The sequence below is a fragment of the Maniola jurtina genome, chromosome 28 (genome assembly GCF_905333055.1).
Source record: "Maniola jurtina chromosome 28, ilManJurt1.1, whole genome shotgun sequence".
Taxonomy (NCBI): domain Eukaryota; kingdom Metazoa; phylum Arthropoda; class Insecta; order Lepidoptera; family Nymphalidae; genus Maniola; species Maniola jurtina.
The window spans coordinates 28564-49308 of NC_060056.1; the positions used below are offsets into that span (position 1 = coordinate 28564).

General features: G+C 42.6%; 1 protein-coding gene across 2 annotated transcripts; it reads right to left on the reverse strand.

The window, feature by feature from the left end:
• Positions 1 to 621: 621 nt before the first annotated feature.
• Positions 622 to 19389, reverse strand: LOC123879334 (protein toll-like). Of its 2 annotated transcripts, none has more exons than XM_045926981.1 (11): positions 19156 to 19389; positions 10959 to 11036; positions 10366 to 10516; positions 9986 to 10256; positions 9026 to 9286; positions 8306 to 8469; positions 6512 to 6912; positions 5722 to 5824; positions 4995 to 5098; positions 4630 to 4795; positions 622 to 4443 (listed from the first exon to the last, which is right to left on the reverse strand). In XM_045926981.1, the coding sequence occupies exons 2-11, from the start codon at positions 11015 to 11017 to the stop codon at positions 3046 to 3048; spliced, it is 3078 nt and encodes a 1025-aa protein (XP_045782937.1). In that variant the 5' UTR covers positions 11018 to 11036; positions 19156 to 19389; the 3' UTR covers positions 622 to 3045. The 2 variants fall into 2 exon arrangements, with proteins under 2 accessions (XP_045782937.1, XP_045782936.1); XM_045926980.1 differs by lacking the exon at positions 19156 to 19389 and adding an exon at positions 12381 to 12577.
• Between the last annotated feature and the right edge of the window lie 1356 nt (positions 19390 to 20745).

The following is a 20745-nucleotide window of genomic DNA, read 5'->3' on the forward strand; positions in this document are numbered from 1 at the left end:
AAAGTTATCAGCTCTTTTCTAGTTACTGTAACCTTCACTTGTCGGGGGTGTTATTAATTTTTTATTTACACTTGTTACGATAGTTACCTAGCTTAAAATTGTAAAATTATAGTGTAGGTACCCGTGGTAGGTACATAATCAACTATAGAGTAAAATCCCGTCACCCCCGGACCTTTACTTATTACTTTTCACGTTTTAACAGTACTACGACAGACGGACGATTAATTGTTAAGATTCCGTATACAAAATACTAACAAATACAAAAATTAATTTAAGTTCTCTATTCTCACAGAAACATTCGAATAGACTGAGTTTCTTACCGGCTTTTCTCATTACGATTATATAAACCGAACAGCAGTTTGCGGTGCACATTGATTTGTTAGTCAGTTAGTTTTTCTTCGTAACGAACATCGTCGCCGCCACCTTCCGCGAGGTTTACGTTATAAATTAACTTAAAAAACTCAATTTTTATCCCAAACGTGATATGTCAGTTTCTTCCATTATTATAGGTACATAGAGAAAATAATAACAATAGAAGAGTCATTATGAAGGCACCAATGAACGGACAAACACTTCATGACCGTTGAACCCCCTTATATTGAGTGGTGGGTAAATAAAACAGTTTCCTCGTATCTCTCCACCTTTATTGTATCATCTCTCTTGTACACTCGCACACAACTCGACACGCAGTAGCAGCTTTGCACAGGAATATAACGTATAGTGTGTATATCTATATAGTCTCTATTATATACATGTTAATGGCACCTCCACACTCCAAACGAACGAATTGATTTATCCTTTTACTACTACCGGTGCACCGACCTGTCTGCACACAATTTGAACTATCTGAGCAACATCAATCGAGTGGAACAAGGACAATGCTATACGTAAGCAACGTCAATGCATCTCACTCGCGTAACACTAAAGTGAGAATCGAATTAGAACGAGACAGATTAATTTGGATAGTAAGTACGAGTATATAAGTCTGCCTCATTTTAACTGTCTTAATATTATGTCTGAGCAAAGTGTGCTTTGTAGAGGCTTTAGCCAACACGAAGTCATTAGGGCCTTTGTACACTAATACCTAAAACACTTGCCGACTACCGATCAATAAAAGAAGACGTGAAAGCCCGGAGTGTGAAAGTACCATAACAATTATTTTCTCTTAACTAGATATTCTGGAGTATTTTGCATCTTTTTCTTTGTAATAAATGTTAAAAAGAGACCAAAAACCAATATTCAAGCCATGCTCAAGACTGGTAGCAAGTTTTGTGTTCCAAACTTATTTGTCCTTTTCTAACAGCATAAGTAAGAAAGAGATGCAAATACTGTACAGTTTATTTATCAGCACCATTATGGTAAAAATACGAGGTATAACCCAGCTCAACGAGCGCATGCGCTGGTTAGACTATTTCCAAGCGAGTCAGTAACTGGATGGGTGACCCACTTTGGCCTTTAAACTTCTTTCGTGCCTAACAGTTAAAGACTTGATAGAACAGAAAAACAAAAATAGTGTAAAATACGAAAATATGTAAAAAGGCAGATTCTTTTGAAGATTGCTGAAGTATCAAACTATTGAATACAATATACATCATTATTCATATACTCGCTTGTAGGTGTAACAGTAACATGAGATTCTATAAAATAGTAAAATGTTCTTATATCTACATCAATATCTCTTCACCTTACAACTTACAATATAACTACTTACTTACTACTTAATATTTACTAAAATATTCAAAAAATAAACATTGTAAACTGTAAAGTTATTGCTTTCAGTGCGGAAATGTACCCGTCGTTTAGTTCAGCTTATATTGTTATATTGTTGCACCCGGCTTATATAACATGTTATATACATGTAATCATTTGTTATATAACAGAGGTGCAGGTTTCCTCACGATGTTTTCCTTTACCGTTCAAGCGCGTGATATTTAATTGTTTGAAACGCACAACTATGAAATTAGAGAGTCTGTAACATACCTACTAGGTATGATATAATCATGTTATATAGCCGACATGCTGCGGTTATATTACAGTCAGAGCAACAATACCTTAACAGACTTAACTCTAACTTTATAAAGTTGAGTCAAGTAGTTATTTGTAACAAATATCTAATTTTAAAAGCTTTTTTATATTATCGATTTCAAATGAAGAGTGTTGTATGAATGTGGTGGTGTGTGGAGTTGCGCCACTGTCGCATGACGGACTCTTAGTGTTAACACCTATATCTTATATTATGAGCACCAATAACCTATATTATATCATTTTAGGACATTACTACTCGGTCGCGCTAAGTTTGCACCTAGCGTCGATGACGTCACACTGACGCTTAGGTGCGGTTTGCGAGCCGCACTGACGCGACAAGGCAACCGCGGGGAGGTGAGCGGGGAAGTGGGAGAGGAGCCGCATTCCAGCGAGGTGCAAACTTAGCGCGACCGAGAGCGTTCCCTACGACTTGTCCCTGGTCGTCATGTTGGCACTATTGGAGTTCACACAATAATAAACACAGTTCTAAAGAAAGAAAGAAACAACGCAATCGTACCAACATGACGGCAAGGGGCAAGTCATAGCGAACGGTCTGTAGTTATAAGGCACATTTGATGAAAGTTAAGTATAAGTAACGCTATAGCGATGAGCGCCATAATATTATTACTATCAAGGAAAAGTGTATTTAAGTCAGTCTATATATTATAAAGATTCTCAAATCAGATCCGATATGTTCAGGTGCTCAATTGCGATAGAATAACAGCTACAATGTCACGATCGCAATCACCTGATTGGTTGACGCTCGCTCGCTATTGGCTACAATGCATTGTTGCAACACGAATAGCATAAATTGAGCTAATCACAACAATTGTGATTGTAATAATGATTGATGAAGTTTTCCCACGATCGAGCGACGATCCATTCCAATACGATGCCGGGTAGAAACCAAAGGGGCATAGGGTTTAATAACCATCCATCCATCTTAGACTGCAACATCACTTACCACCAGGTGAGATTGCAGTCAAGGGCTAACTTCTGTCACATAAAAGAAATGTAAGTTCAAGCGGCGTACGCGTTGACTAGCTGCCCGTGCAGGTTGAGGTGTACATCCAGCCCCGCGGGTCGGTCCACGTTTTTGGATTTTTTCCCAAAACTAGTGCTCGTGTGCAGCACCGAGTACTTCAACCTGTCGTACACGAGCGGGTCGCTCGCCTTCACGTACGTGTTCGTGGACACGTACGCCTTCAAGTCCGGGTCTAGATTTTTGTCGGAGGTCAGGTCGTCTAGCATGAGGACTATGAGTCTCTCTCTACCGTGCGCGGCGCGGAACTCCATTTGAGCCCAATCCGATTTCAAAAAGTGTTCCGACAGCACTATGATGGTCCTCCTCGACTGCTCCACCGACCTCGTTATTTGCGACGGGATGAAGTCCCCTATCACCCAGTTCTCGTAGTGCAAGCACAGCTTGAGAGGGTTCCTCCCGCTCTTCAGTTTCGGCACTAAAGTATTGATGACGTACAGCTCGTCCTGGTGCGAGAAAGAGATGAACGCATCGTACTCGTACTCGTCTCGGGCGGGTTTGTTCGGCCAGACGCCGATTTTATGCAGCACTATGCGTATTTCGGTGGAGTACTGGTACGCGATACCGGTGAGTACCGCGGCGAGTATGCCGATACACGCGACCGAGAACCCGATGACGGTGGAGTCCCGCGCGGCGCACAGCGCGTCGGTGTCGACGCCGGACAGCGACAGGTTGCTCCGGCATGTCAAGTTCCGATAATCCTTGACCAGATGATGCTTCAGTTTCAAGTATTCCAACTCGACTTTGTTATCGCACGAGCAGTCTATGGGGTTGCGGGCGAGGTGCAGCACGCAGTTCAACTTCAGCAGCTCGACGGGTATCTTAGTTAAGTTATTGTTGGTGAGATCGATTTCGACCGCGTGGGATGTCTTCGGGGCTGTGGTGAGGTTCAAGGCGGACAGGTCGACGTACTTGACGTGCGCGGGGAGCTGCGTCAAGTCGGAGGGCTGCAGCAGGCGCAGATGTGTGACTGAGCTCTGCTGGGGCAGGTCGCGGGGGAGGGCGGGGCAGCTGACCTCTACGCGGGCCCTGGAGGGGCGGTTGAGGCAGGTGCAGTTGCGGGGGCAGGCGGGGCGGGCGGAGTCGTCGCAGACGAGCTGGTCGGGCTGCAGCGCGGCGAGCGGCACGCCGCGCAGCGCGGGCGGGCGCGCGCAGGCGGCGTCGTGGAGCGCGAGGTCGCCGACGAGGTCGCCGCTGCGGCGCGCGTGCACGTAGGGGAACAGGCGGCAGTCGCAGGCGAGCGGGTTGTGGTGCAGCAGGAAGGCGACGCGCGGGGGGGGCTGCACGTAGTGGGCGGCGGGCGGCGCGAAGTGCGTGATGTTGTTGTACGTGAAGTCCACCGTCAGCCCGTCCGACAGGAACACCATGTCCAGGCCCTGCGACCCGCACATGTTTTTTCATTATACAATTACAGGAAAATGTACAGTGATATTGCAAAAAATTTCTTAAAAGCTAATTAAAAAAATATGGCCAATTGATCAAGTGACCTGAAGTATTATTTTACTGTACGTAACTTAAGTAATTGACTATGACTTTGACTATGATTTAGAGTGTCGACTGACCGTGAGTTCAGTGAGCGCGTTGTAGGAGAGGTCGAGCGAGTGCAGGTTCCACAGCGAGCGCCAGTCGTCGCAGACGAGCGCGACGCGGTTGTGGCTGAGGTCCAGCTTGCTGAGCTGCGCCAGCGCGTGCAGCGGCGAGTGGTACTCGTAGTCGCCGGCCGCCATGCTGCAACACCACATGCTGCATGACACCAAGCCGACCGTAACATCGGATAACTTAGCGTGAGATCTATAGAGCGCCCGTAGACTTTGCTCAGATTAAGATTGAGTTAAAGCGAGACAGATTTATGTGGGGGGTATACATCTGTCTCGTTTCAACGTCTTAAGTCTAAGCAAAGTCGGAGTGTGCTCTATAGGTTCGGTACCTGGCCTGGTCGACTTGGTACTGCGCGTACAGCTCGGGCGAGATGAAGCGGAAGGTGTTCACTTGTCGCGTAATAGACATGTTGTTACGCGCCAGAGACAGGATCTGAGAACAAACACATTAGCTTGTATAGGCGCTACACCTTCTTGCTGGGCTATGCGGGGCACTTTAGACCCTGTATCACGTTGAGCGTTGCGGGTCTGTTAGGGCCTTTTCAGTGCGACGCGGACGACCCACGCGGACGCCCGCGACGGACGGCAAAATGTATGAAACCTCAACAACTCCGCGACGCGGACAGCTCCGGGTCGCTCTGAACGCGCTGTTGAGCTTTCATTCATAGAGTAGGATTTTCACTCCACCGTCCGCCGCGGACGTCCGCGCAGGCCATCCGCGTCGCACTGAAAAGGCCCTTATGATCGCCAAGATCGCCCTCGCTGAAGACTATGTGTATGCATTAGTGCCTGACATTGGCAGATGATGTGTAGGAGCGTTTCCTCATCCTCTTCACAGAGCCTACACAATATATTCGTGTCTAGGAGGCTACATACAACACTTGTTATTTTATGCTATGGTCTACAGCGCCTGAACCTAGCCTCAACTGTGTGTGTTACTATGCTCTCCTGGTACATTATTCGTATGAAGTACATACTAGCGTCAAGTTAAAATGGGGCTGTACTTGCGCAGCTGGCGATTTGCCGATCGAAAAAAAACACTCGGAGGTAGGTTACCTTCAGCTTACTGATGGGACTGAAGGTTTCAGGGTTCAGGATCTGGATTCTATTCCCGGACAAGTCCAGCTCCGACAACTCCGACAGTCCACTGAAGAGAGACCTGAAATTACACCATCCTTACAGTTCTGTATCTCCAAAAAAAAGGAACCCTTATAGTATCACTTCGTTGTCTGATTTTATGTGCAACACTGCAAGTTAATTACTACCTAGCGCACTCTATTGTATGATTTAGTAAACTAATTAATTGTTCGTGACCAAGGCAGGCCTTAGCTGATAACGGCTTAAAGGACGTTACCGGGGAAGTGTTCTTCCCCGCGCCACACCCGGGCAAGGAGGCCACGCCTCGAGGCCCGTACCCCCGTCTTGACATAGGTCAGATGGAGAAGACCCCGCTGCTGCCACATTTTCATGTTTTGTAATGTAACCACAAAACGGTTTTCGGATTTTTCCATTTTCTTGTGCTATAAGACATAGCTACCTATCAAAAATCATGATTTGAGGTCAACGGAAAGTACCCTAAGACCCTATGAGACCTATTGCTTGACAGAATATTATTGTAAATTGAACAATTAAAAAGAGCAACCGCCGAGTTTCTTGCTGGTTCTTCTCCGTAGGAACGGCATTCCGAACCGGTGGTAAATTATTTGACGATTCAAAAGCACTTGTACAAGTTTATTTGAATAAAAATCTATTCTATTCTATTTTATTCTAGACATGACAGACAGAAGAAGTGATCCTGTAAAAAAACAGTTTTATTAATTTTCATAACATAAAAAAGCCAACTCACTTGTCCAGAGTGTTGATGTAGTTGTTCCCCAACTTGAGCACCTTCAGCGCGGTCAGTCCGGCGAACACCCCCTCCGGCAGCCGCTCCAGGGAGTTGCCCTTCAGATCCAGCTCCTCCAGCTTGTCCAGGTTCAGGAACAGCTTCTGGTGCAAGTACGCCAGCTTGTTGTTGCTCAAGTTCAGAACCCTCAGCTTGACTAGGCCGTGGAGCATGGTGGTGGGGATGGATGTGAGCTGGTTGCGGGACAGGTCCAGCAGCTGCAGGCTGGTGGAGTTGTGCAGCAGGTGCTCGGGGACGCGCTGTATGGAGGCGGTGCGCAGCTCCAGGTGCTGCAGGGCGGGCAGGTTGGAGAACAGGTGGTCGGGCAGGTGTAGGGTGGCGTTGTTGTCGAATATGATCACCTGGGAAAGCATAATTTTTTTATGTTAGGTGGGAGGCTTCGGCCGTGGCTAGTTACCACTCTACCATCAAAGCCACGTTTCAGTGCGATCACGCGTAGAAACTGATAAGAGGTATAACCTAAGTATCACACTCCCATATACAACATTTTAATAAAATAACTTCCTTTTGGGCTGAATATTTTTTATAATCAAACAACATACAGACACTTGCTGTGTTCAATACATTTGGCTTGTACAGGACGTTATAACATAGTCGTTATCTCTTGTGAAAGGACTCTGCCTATTATTTTGCTATAATATATTGTGTCAACTGTAAGTAAGATTTTATTCCTCAATAAATAAATAAATCATTTATTGCCACAAGGCCTCAGTCTAAGGCCTAATTGCTTTACTACTTGGTTAGTTTACATGTCGAGGAACATACTTAATATGGACATAGGCCACTTTTTACCCTGGAAAATCAAAGAGTACCCACGGGATTTTTAAGAAACCTAAATCCATGCGCACTAAGTCGCGGGCATTGTCTAGTACTGACTAAAACATATCAATGTGAGGTGTTTATATAATAACTATTTCAACATAACAATACGCCGCTGGATGGCGGCGGCGCGAGACCGTGTGCAGTAGAGGTCCCTACAGGAGGCCTATGTCCAGCTGTGGACGTATATCGGTTGATGATGATAACGATAACTCAAAGTGTGATGATACCCTTCACCCGACGGCAGAGGTCCATTAGGTTCAATAGATTGTAATCGGGTTCTGTACGCGCTAACTAATTGTCAACATTACATTAACTAGCAATTATGATTGAGAGCAATTCAGCTTCGTTACACAATATGAGGAAATATGCCACGCGCCAATTGGACGAGACGAGACGGCCAAATTCTAAGTTAAAATCGGGTACCCATCCAGTTACTGACCCGCCGATCCGACAGTTGATTTTTATTGTACTTATCGATCGAATAAATGTTTTGGTAGTTTATTTATCACTTTAGTATCAAATTAAAACACTTTGAAAAAAGGTAAATGTACAGAGGCCCTGTATACAGGTGTAAGCAGAACGCTAGCAAAAACGAACACAGCTCATACTGATGCAGCCATAGAAAACCTACAAAAAACAAAAAGAAAATCCTGTATTTTTAAAAGTTCACAATATATTGCAAATAAAACATCTGACTGACGCTAGAGCTCAACGAACGTTCCGTAAATAGGTCACTCAGGTGGGGCATTGACCCAAGTTTTGCACGCTATACAATGCGGGTTTGAATAATACTAAATCACTAAAACTACAAGATAAGGCAAATGGTTATTGGCATTGGATTGTGTTAAGGTTACGCTAAGTTTATGCTAGCGTTCTGGTTACACCCTGTATAACAGCTATGCAATGACTTACCTTTTTCAAATGCACTAATCCTCGGAATAAGTCGTCGGGTAGCGACGTGAGCTGGTTGTTGTACAGGTCCACGTGCTCCAGGCGCGCGCACGGGCGCAGCAAAGCACGGGGCAGCGAGGTCAGTCGGTTCGAGTTCAGGCTGAGGTTCTCCAGGGAGGATAGACCTGAGACAAACGTAATGATTTTTATAGAGTATTCGCATCTTTTTCTTACTTAGAATCGTGCAGACAAGGGAGGTATGGGAAGGTGACGAGTAAGTTTTTCTTCTTCTTTAGAGCCGTATTCCTTCATTGCTGAGGGTCCTGACTCCTTTCCATTAAACACATAATGGCAGGAGTTCTCTTGGGATAATAATGCGGTGAGTTCCCAGATCCTTCCGCATACAACTCACTAAGAGAACGAAATTTCGATTCTTAGGTTTTTGCAGTTGTCTAAATATAATTCTATGTAGGTAATATTATCAGATGTTAGTGACAATAACAGCTTAACGTGCTCTCCGAGGCGCGGAGGAAACGAAAAGGCCAAATACGGACATAAAACGTTGGTCACCCATCCAGTTACCGACTTGGATCAACGTTACTTAACAATCGCAATCGCTTGATATGCGTTGTTACAACTAGGCCCCGCGGAAAGTTTTGCCGGTTATTACTAGGGATTGCGCCTTACTTTTGGCAAATTTATTGAATCAAGTTAGGTTAGGTTAGTGGTAGTGTCACTCACCATCAAACGCGCCCTCGTCGACGTCCTCGATCTCGTTGCCCCACAGCCCCAGCGTGGCGAGGCGCGGCGCGAACGCGAACGCCCCCCGCGGCACGCCCCGCACGCCCCCCTCCGACAGCTCCAGCGTGCGCAGCGCCGGCAGCGCGCCCGCCGCCCCCGTGCGCCCCGCCCGCAGCACCACCGCGCTCCTCTTCAGCGAGAAGCTGCTCAGCGCGGGGAGCGCAGCGAGGACTTCGTACGGCACCGTGCTCTGGTTGCCTCCTGCACACCCACCAGTATACAGTATCAGTAGCAAGTATCAAATAGGTTGCCTGGAAGATATTTTAAATTCCTTTGTTTGTCAATTGTTGCTGTATTTTATTCTTTGTCATAGTTTTGAGCAATAAAGTTGCTTAAATAAAAATAAATAAAACCAGTTTTGTTAATTAAGTTAATTTTTTCCTGCCGCCTACGATCTAAATACTTACCTTCAAAGCATCAGGGAATAGACCGTATCTATTATACAATCGAAGATTATGTAAATGAGCCAAGATTTAACCTGCAGCTCGCTCTTGCAGTGCGCGGTACTGCAATTGCTTGTATACATGGCATAGTATTATAGATCACATATTTGAAAAGAGCAACCGCCGAGTTTGTTGCTGGTTCTTCTCGGTAGGAAAGGCATTCCGAACTAGTGGCAGATGCACTTGACGATTCAAAAGTAGTTGTAAAAGTTTAATCGAATAAAAATATTTAGAACTAGCCGATGCCCGCGGCTTCGCCCGCGTGGATTTAGGTTTTTCGAAATCCCGTGGAAATTCTTTGATTTTCAGTGATAAAAAGTAGCCTATGTGCTAATCCAGGATATTATCTATCTCCATTCCAAATTTCAGCCAAATCCGTCTGGTATTTTTTGCGTGAAGGAGTAACAAACAAACATACACACACATATTAGTGTGATTTTGTATAGTCTCCGCTCACCGCTCCTATAGTATATCCTGAGTTTGTCGAGGCCCGTGAGGCCCTCCACGTGGCGCGGCGTGACGGCGCCCGGCACGTCGTCCAGGACGAGCAGCTTGGCGCCCGTGGCCCGCGCGAGCCGCAGCGCGCAGCGGAGCGGCTCGGAGGGGAGCGCGCAGTGCTTGATCTCGAACTTGTTCACCGTCCTGCTGGCCGCCGGGTGCTCGGCGGTGATGCGGGACGTTATGAGCGGCTTCGCCTCCTCCAAATCTTCGCACGAAAAGGTGCTGTCCTGTCCATAAAAAAAAATGTCAGTCAGTGAGACAGAAGACCAACGGGGCAGTTAAACTTATGAATGGCGATCGCTACCGGGGACACAAGATGACCCTTACTCTACTTACATCTTCGCACTCGATTCTCAAGTAGGTGGCCGCAGGGTCCGCGCTGATCGTCAGCCGGCCGCCGGGCAGCGCGCACTCCGCGCCCAGCTGCTCGGCCTGCCCGGCCACGCCGCTGCAGCCGCGCTCGGGGCCCGGCCAGATGAGCGGGTAGCTGCAAACGACTCGTCGTCATCATCATTAGCACACGATACACGTCCACGGCTGGACATAGGCCTCTCGCAGGGGCTTCCACCGCCGCTATCCAACGGCCTCATAGACGAGTTGGATGCTGTCTGTCCACCGAGTGGGGAGGGATGCCAAAGTGCTGAAATGATGCTGATATTCATTTATTTTATATTCCGACGGACACATTGTGATTGTTCTGTGTAGTTGCTTATCCGTGTAATATAGATGTGCAGCGCCCAGACAAGGCGACAAGACTTCAGAGCGCTAAGAATATATTATGTAAATAGTTATAAGATTCATGTTGATAGAATAAAAATAAATGATCTTGCATCGTAAAGTGTAACGTCGGAAGACCATCCACTAGGTGGGCAGGCAGGATGTGTATCAGTTAATGGTGGGCGGCGTGGGCGGCAGTGGGCGGTACTCACTAGGGCTCGTCGGCGACGGCGGAGACCACGGCGGCCAGCAGCAGCAGCCGCAGCGACATCACGCGCCGCGCACCATCGCTGCACAACACAAACATTACTTATTACGTACATTCATATTGTTATAGTTTGCTGGATAGTGTAGTTGATTACATATTTATCTTTATTGGACGATAAATTTAAGTTATAGTTTGTAATGTTTATTGTCCCAAATAAATAAAATAAAAAATTAAATTAAATTTCTATAGTCATACAAGTCGTCCTGCGCTAATGAGTAGGGACAAATCTTGAGAAATAAATAAAACCAAATAAAATTATAACTATGTGTTTTATTTATTAAAAACTTATAGTTACAATAAACGTACAGAATGAAATCATAGTTAATTAGGAAAGGGTAATTTTTAACTATACTTATACAATATAGGTACATACAAAAACAAACAACTTTTTCTGGGAGCAGATTTTTTTTTTATATTTATAGACTAGCGCTTGGCTGCATTCAGACCTGCTGGCAAGTGATGATGCAGCCTGAGATGGAGCGCGCTTGCCTAGAAGTTGCCTATTCACTCTTGACTTTCTCTGTAGAACACGAAAATTGAGGTTGCGGGCGTGTTGAATGCCAGTAAGTTCTGCTTATCACGTTTCTGGATGTGATGTTGCTGTAGATATTGAATTTGTGACTATTCTTTACTTACATGTTACTTATTCCGTTTATGGATGCAAAGTAAATAATCGCTAAAAATCTACCTATTTGGGGGAAAGTCCATGAAATTGAGATAACATGAGAGAAAACAAAATAGGTACCTACTTATGGTGTTATTGACTACAAAAACTAGGGGCGGTCTAGTTAGCTGCTAGAGCAGTGTACTCGTAAGGTGCTCTGTGGTAGCAACCATAGTTGAGATGTAAAGAGCGCATTTTGACTTGGCTCAGACTAAGACACTGTTACAACGAGACCGTTCCATCGTCATCAGTAAAGTGTGAGCAAAGCTAATTACCGAATACGCTGTATACAGCTCAGTTTGAGGGATAGGTAAGTTTGTGTTAAAGCCTTTCACGCGTATTTGTTGCGAGTGCGTGCGGTTTCGCGAGTCGCGCGGTGAAATATCGCAGTGCGGGCTTGGCCCACACTTGGCCCACACTTGGCCCACGCTTGGTCTATACGCTTGGTTTAAACGTGTGGACCGATTTTAATGATTCTTGCACCAATACATTTTTCTTAATTTTACAAACAACACTGTCAGCTATTAAATTATATCTTATTGTATAGAAAACTCCCCATTTTTTTACTTAAGTAAAAACACGACGCAGAGCAAACCGCAGCCGGGGTTTTTGAAAAATTTTTCAATTGAGGACATAAATGAGAAACAAAATGTAGATAGATTTACAAATGTAGATATTCTATAAATGAATGTTGAATCTTACCTATAATAATACATGTTGATGATCAATGTTACTATTACACTATCTTGTATGTTATGTTTTGGATATTGTTTATATTTTAATTTGACAAGTTTAATAACAATGATGGCGTACACATACACTCGTGTGAGCAGTCAACTAGCTCTGCAGAGTGTGGACAAGGCCTGGCGGTGCGGTGGTGGCGGTGGTGGCGCCGGCGCTGCGACACTGACCGGCAGATGTACCGCGGAAGACAAGGACGGATGAAACATCCTGTGCCTACTTCCCTTGGATTCCCAAATTACTCATAGATTACTCAAATGAAATGAAATTAATTAATTTATTCCATGTAGGACAGCATGTGCCACTTGTGGTCAAGAAGAGAGAAGACTCTACCACCTGCATCGGTTCGGGAAGAACTCTACTGCACAAAGGCGGCGATACACTCGGGCTGAGGTCTGAGCGCACTTTGACTTTGCTCAGACACTGTTAAAACGAGACAGCGCTACACCGCTGGCATAAAGCTGTCTCGTTTTAACGGAAACTGAAGGCTAAGCAAAGACAAAGTGCGCTCTATAGATTTCAAAAAACCTATAGAGTACCTACCTTACGTACAAACCCTAAAAGAAAGAGGCTCAACTCGCACTTGGCCGGTTGTTACGGTTCCGTGCCCGAAGGGTGCCATCCGCCCGTCCGCGTGTCTGTCTGTCAGTGCGCTACATCTCGTGAATCAGAATAGCTAGAGATTGCAGCCTATCGATCGTTTTGCGTTTACCAATAAGTACCGAAAACAATCGATACTATTATCGATTGTTTTTGGTACTTATTGGGTTTCGCAATACTCGCGTCGATAGTATCAATGTGTAGCACTGCTCACTCTGGCGCATGGCGGCGGCGCGGGATTGATATGATAATAATCGATAACACAGAGCAAATGTCAATACCACTTGAACCCTGCAACCTATCTATTTCAGTTTTTTTTAATTAAGTGAATATAAGTTTTAATTAAGTAATTAGGAATTTACGTCAATTTTGCACGCGGTTTATGGTTTAAGTAGGCACTTAGTTATTTTTTCTCTCTGCGGTAGTTACATAAGTTACTAATAGAATATTAACTAATTTAATTAATATTTAAGTAGGATTAGTTAATGCAGGAAAAAACATGAATCAAGGACAAAATTCGACCATATTCGTTACTAATTAACTTAAGTAGGTAACTACAATAATGACTTTCATATAATACCTATGACCTATGTAGATACCAGGCACTAGCTGATGCCCGCGACTTAACCTCCCGTGGGAACTGTTTGATTTTCCGGGATCAAAAGGAGACTGTGTCATTCTCCAGGTCTTGAATTATACCCACGCAAACAATCACGGCGATCGTGATTGAAAGATAAACTCACAAGCAAACGCACTTTCACATGTACCTACAATATGAACAACTTATGCCCGTGAGGTGCTATTCTTTGTGCTGTGCTTTGATAGATCAATCAGCTAGTGACCTTTTCCTTTTATACTACTTATAGGAATAGTGATGGCAGGGGTCTCAACGCTCAGCAATGAGGAATACGATACAGTAGCGCGTGAGTTCGCGCCCGAACCCAGAACACTCAGGCTGGAATCCTGCCGGTTTCGCGATTTCCGATATTATGTACCTACTTATTTAAAAATGTTTAGAAAATTTCCAAAGCTAGAGTGTACGATGAATGGGTCTTGTTATGACGTCATGTCATTGTTGTGACGTCACGGCATTGTTGTGACGTCATCGCACACGAATAGCTCTCGTACAGCAAGTCAAGTTTAAAAATTTTTTTTAGGAAAACGCTTGACCACAATCACACCTGATGGAAAGTGATAATGTGGCCTAAGATGGGACGCGTTTACCCAGAAGACGCCTGTTCACTCTTGTTTTAAAGATACCCGGATAGCTATAAGGAAAATAAACATTTTCTCGAATAGCTACTGAAGCGGTTATTAATTAAGGCAAAGCCGTAAATTATTTCGCTAGTGATTGCTAATGATATTATGAAGCCAAATAAAGGTCGGCGCACACTGAGGACAACAGATCAGGAGATTTTCCACCGGCCGCCAACACTATGTCAATTTCCAGCGACCTATAAGATAGGTGCGGCATGCTACGGTGCCTACCGTAGCATGCCGGCAGCTACCGAAACATGCAGTGGAGTAAGTACCAAGGACAGCTGTCAACTACTGGTGACCGGAATCGAACCCCCGACCTTCGGAAAAGAAGACCGACGTCCTAACTACTCTAGGCTATCACCGCTGGATACTCGCCCGGAGGTGATCGCGACCATAAATCGCGGGGGACGGACTACTGAAGAGAGAGAGAGAGAGAGATAAAATGCTCCGCTCTGCCGTCCCCCGGTGTGCGTCAGGCCTAAACCGATGATGACGGTGCAGATAAACGGATGTTTATGTATATATACGCAATATTTACGCAGGAGTATTTTTCCGAGGCACAGCTTAGCTTCTCGCGAACGCAAGTAGGTAGGGTCCCGGGAACAGCACACACGCTGCCCACGTCACGCGAGTTACAGCTTCAGGGATCCGTAGCCGAAGGGTGCCAACGGGACTAAGGCTGAGATCTATAGAGCGCACTTTGACTTTGCTCAAACTTAGGTTCCAGTTAAAACGAGACAGACTTATGCCAGCGGTATAACGCGGTCTCGTTTTAACAGTCTATAAATCTCAGCCTAAGCCTCTGCTGTCCGTCTGTCTGTCAGCAGGCGGTATCTCATGAACCGTAACAGGTGAATTGAAATTTTCACAGAACATTTTAATTTTTTTTGTCGATTTGTTTGGATTTTTTCCTTTACTTGTGCTATAAGACCTACCTGCCGAATTTCATGATTCTAGGTCAACGGGAAGTACATAGGTACCCTATAGGTTTTCATTAAAATCGGCTCAGTAGTTCAGGCATTATGATGGAACACACATAAATACAAACTTATAACTAATCATAACCCTTTCTTTGGCATTGCTGCAGTCGGGTTAATAGGTAGATGCATACTTAGTGCCAGCTCATAGCTAGAGCGACTTGGGTACTAGGAATGTATGCTGCTACTGATAACCAAAGCGAAACGCCATAAAACTGATAATAAAACGCTAATATACATCTACTAAGTATGTGCAACTGACTGACTACCGGAAACTACAGTTAGTTAAACTAAATAAAATATTATCTGTATCCTTCGGAAAAACCTGAAACTGCAATCATGTAGATTACGTCCACGCCCACGCGTGGGAACTGACCGACGACATACGACCATAAGTTTACACTTCTCACGCGCTGCTCCATGCAGACGTATTATTCTACTAGCTGTGCCCGCGACTTCGTTCGCGTGGAATCAGCGCGCTTTATATAGCCACGGACGCTCAGGCGCGAGGCGTGTAGTGCGTACTCTGTACGTTAAACATGTTCGAGGTGATTCTTTAAAGTGACATAACTTTTTATTTATGAATTTATGAACCGATTGACATGAAATAAACACTAAATGTTAAGTGAAGCTTACTACAATATTATAGTGAAAACCGTGTCTAAATCGAATAAGCCGTTTCTGATATTAGCGTGCACAACAAACACACAGACAAACAGACAAACAGACAAAAAAAAATTAATTACAATTTCGGGTTCGGCATTGATATAATAACAACCCCTGCTACTTTTTTAATATATTTCCATTGTACAGACACCACTTTTCTACAATTTTATTATATGTATAGATTTGTTGTTCTAGATCTAAAACTACCTGAGCCAATCAATTTATCGATTTATCTCTTCATTGTTTATACCAACAACAATCAATATAGTAAAATTACGTATTTTTTATAAAAGTTATGGCCCTTGAGACATCTCTATTATAATCCAAATATTAGGGTCAACAAACCATCAACTAAGAAACTAGAAAATTGTGATTTTTTTGAAAATCGATGTAATAGAATTTCCAAAAACTCTGAAATAGCTACTTTGCTATTTCTTACCCGAAACTCTACATGTTATCTACCAATTTTATTTTTTTTATTATTCCAAGTTGTTTATGTATTACAAGTTATATTTTAATGATTGATAGCAATGAGGAAAGACTTCAAAAAAGATAAACTCCCAAATTGCGTAGTTGCAAAACGTAAAAGGGTAATTTTAATGTGACACTGACTGATTACATTATCAAATAAATAATTTCGGTTTTTAATTAACAGTTACTTGGACGCGGTGAAACCCAGAACTAAGTGCCGCCTGCGATATGCCACCCAAATATGTTATTATCCCACACTTGATATATCACAATAAAGTCAGTCAAAGTCTAAGTCATTTATTCAAATTGGGTACTATTCTACACTTTCTGATTGTCTAACAATGATGTAGTGGTGATAATTATTATTTACGCTAGCTTGAAACTAAAGTTACGAGGGTTCCAAACGCGCCCAAGTCTGAGAAGAGCCCACAACAAACTCAGCCTGGTATTTTTTTTTTACTATTACCACTTTACAAAATCACTTATGTACTGTATAGATTGGCAAAGGTAATCTAAGGGTAATTTGAATGTCCCCGACTGAGCTCACCCTGTCTGATTACATTATCAAATAAATAATATAGACTTTTTAATTAAAACTTGGACGCGGTAAAACCCACAACTAACATGCCTACTGCGATATGCGACCGAAATAACATGTTATTGTCATACAGCGATATATCAAAAAACAAAAAACGAGTCCTTATTGATAACCTTCTTTTTGGAAGTCAGGAATCACACTTCACACTAATATTGTGTATGTGTGTAGGTTTGTTACTCTTTCACGCAAAACCATGGATGGATTTGGCTGAAAAGAATGGAAATAGAATATACCCTGGATTACCACATGGGCTACTTTTTATCCCATAAAACCATGGTTTCCACAGGATTTTAAAAAACCTATATCCACGCGAACGAAGTCGCGGGCATCAGCTTGTTATAATTAAAGCTAGCTTTATCTATACTAATATTATAAAGAGGAAACTTTTGTATTTTTGTATGTTTGTATTGAATAGGCTCAAAAACTACTGGACCGATTTCAAAATTTCTTTTACCATTACTTAGAGGGATTCTTCTGAATCCGTATTGGGTATATTTTATCCCGGAAAATAGAAAAAATAAATGTCCACCCGTGCGAAGCCGGGGCGGGTCGCTAGTCTATAGTAATTAGATAAGGCTAGCTTTAAGTTTATTGATTGTAATATTTTCAATTTTTAAAAAAATGGATGATAGTGTTAGTGTCAATTGACCCTGTTATCTGGAAGTCTGTACAATAACCTTCTAGGAGTAGCTCACACTAAAATCATATAAACATATTCACACTGCCACTCAAACAGACCCGTTATGGCTCAGTGCTTGATTGCCAATTAGAAACAAGTGTGAATTGAAAATTTATAACAGCCCCAACAAGTGAAGGTTACAGTAACTAGAAAAGAGCTGATAACTTTCAAACGGCTGAACCGATTTTCTTGGATTATAGCTAAGAACACTCTCAATCAAGCCACCTTTCAAACAAAAAAAAAACTAAATTAAAATCGGTTCATTAGTTTAGGAGCTATGATGCCACAGACAGATACACAGATACACACACCAAACTTATAGCACCCCTCTTTTTGGGTCGGGGGTTAAAACTTAAAAATCACCCTGTCTGGCAGGAAGATGCCACAATACTGTCTGGCAATGCATGTGATTTCTAATTATATATCAAAGAAAATTAGATTTTATAATTTACCAAAGATTTTATGTGTTTGTTAAGTATGCCGTAAGGTGGAATTTGGCAGAACCTAACAATAGTATTAAGATCTGTAAACTAATCTAAATTCACAATAAAGATATTTTTTGAAATAAAATTTGTCACCCTCCCAAAGCCACCATGTTCCAAAGTGGTTCCAAACTTCATAGTCACTGATTGTTCCTACCTGTGTTAGAGAGAAACTTTCAGCTTTTATATAATAACGAAGGTCTGGCCCTCATGGGCTCTTAGTCTATGGTCATAATGTGGCAGTATATTATAATGTCACAAGTTGGTCTAATTTACATGAATTTTTACTTGTTTCTCTACTAAACAACCCTTTGATAGCTTCCTATAACCATACAAGGGTGCCAGTCTACTGAAGTGGAACTGCTGAATATGAAATGGAAAAATGGTGTGGTCAACCAATCAGATTTTTGTCCAATTAGAAATAAAATTATCACTGCATCCACCAACCAATAATCTGATTGGTATGCTCAACACATCTCCGCTCCGGTCTGCTTCAGTGGACAGACATCCTAATGCTAGCTTTGCTCGCCCTCGTTGGCATTAGTTTGCCTGTCTCGAGTTACTATTAACCAATGTTGATCTAAGTTCTCGTATACATATATAGTATATACTTAATCTGTCAAGAAGTGTAAATTAAAAATTTATAACACCCCCGACAAGTGAAGGTTACAGTAACTAGAAAAGAGCTGATAACTTTCAAACGGCTGAACCGATTTTCTTGGACTATAGCTAAGAACACTCTCGATCAAGCCACCTTTTAAACAAAAAAAACTAAATTAAAATCGGTTTATTAGTTTAGGAGCTACGATGCCATAGACAGATACACAGATACACACGTCAAACTTGTAACACCCTTCTTTTTAGGTCGCGGGTTAAAAATAATCTAAAATAAAGAATAATTTAAGAGAATATGAGAAAAGTTTCAACATTAAAAAGTTAATTATCCAATCGGGAGGACGACCTTTCGATTGTTTAAACGTACCTACGTCTTGTGTAAACGTACCTTTAGATGAAATCATAACAATCTCGAAATCAAATTCGACATTCCACGGAATTAGCCAATATTGCTCGTCTCCGGCTGAGGAACTGCACAGCCGCACTAAACTAGCACCAGCACAGCACCAACACGCACTTAGGACGCTAAACAGTAAACTAATGTTTACGTATCGCGATTTTAACAAAACAAAATCGTAAAATTACGCGCACACAGGTACTGCGACAGAGGCGAAATTGGAACTGGTTTGGTTTTGACGTAACGGTATTGCCAGATGTAGAGTTAGGATTTTCCCAATAACCTATCTACATAAGTTTTTGTAGATCATTAATTAGTAAGTAGTTATTTTGTTTTTCTCTAGGTTTTTCTACATTGTATTGTCAGTGTGTGCGTGTATAGAAGCAGATGTTACTTTGCGTAAGTTTATGATATACAAAGAACCAAGAGCTTTATTTGCTAAATCAGACAAATCTGTATGGTGCAACATGCAGCACGCGATGTGCACCGCCCGCCCTCCCACTGATAAACATGCAGGAAAAGCCAGCCACCAAGCCAGCAATACGCACCACCACCACGCAGCACCACACAGATCCCAAAACTAATAATTAAAATATCATACTATGGTAAAATATTAAAATGAAGTTATGACTATCTTCAGAATGAAGTAAAGCTAATTTGTAAAATTAAACAACGTTTCAATATTTTGACATACTTTATTTTAACGTGTATAATTAATCTAAGCAATATTATCCTTTTATATTCACTCTATCGTTTCCCCAAAACAGGTAAAATTATTCGCTTGGCAATATTTTGCAAATTGGCAACGCGTGACGTACGAACAGATCCGTGACAGAGTAGGACACAGTTATATCATTATCTCTCTTGCACTTGTACTATGTGCCGTATGCCGTGGCCGCCATGTTTGATCCGGACATTTACAGATCACGATGTTACGTTAACCTGATTAGATCTTACGAAATAACCAAAGTTAATAGTTACGTTACCTTATTTGGCTTTTATTTCCTTTTTAGTGGTGTTTGTGAGCGTTTTTATTTGCTTTTTCAATGAAATAGCCAAGTTGTGAATTTTTTATGTATTAGTAATTCAATAAAGCCTTGCGATCTAATGGTTTTGCACCATTGTTGGTCAAATGTAAGCGAAGGGCCGCGGGTGCCATTCCTGGGTCCTGGGTAGAACTAGTTATAGAATAGAATAAAAAATATTTTATATTTATTACATGTATAATGCAAAAATACCTGCAATCATTTCTTAAGTATGAAAAACCTACGCAAGTAAATGACCATTTTAAATGAATGATGTTTTGTTGATTGAAATAGACAAATAGTAAGTAACTAATTGGGAGTTTTGTGAAATTTTCAGAAAACAGAAAGAAAACTCCCTTGACAGGTTTTGACAGATACGACAGACAGACAACGAAGTGTTCCTATAGTGACATCTTTTTCACTATTGAGGTACGGAACCCTAAAAATTCAAAAGTGTTATTTCTTGTACGCTGTTATGTTACGAGACCATTCGTGTAGAAGGCTGACTCGGACTTGACTATTTTTACATAATAGAATCCGTGAAAATGCGGATTTC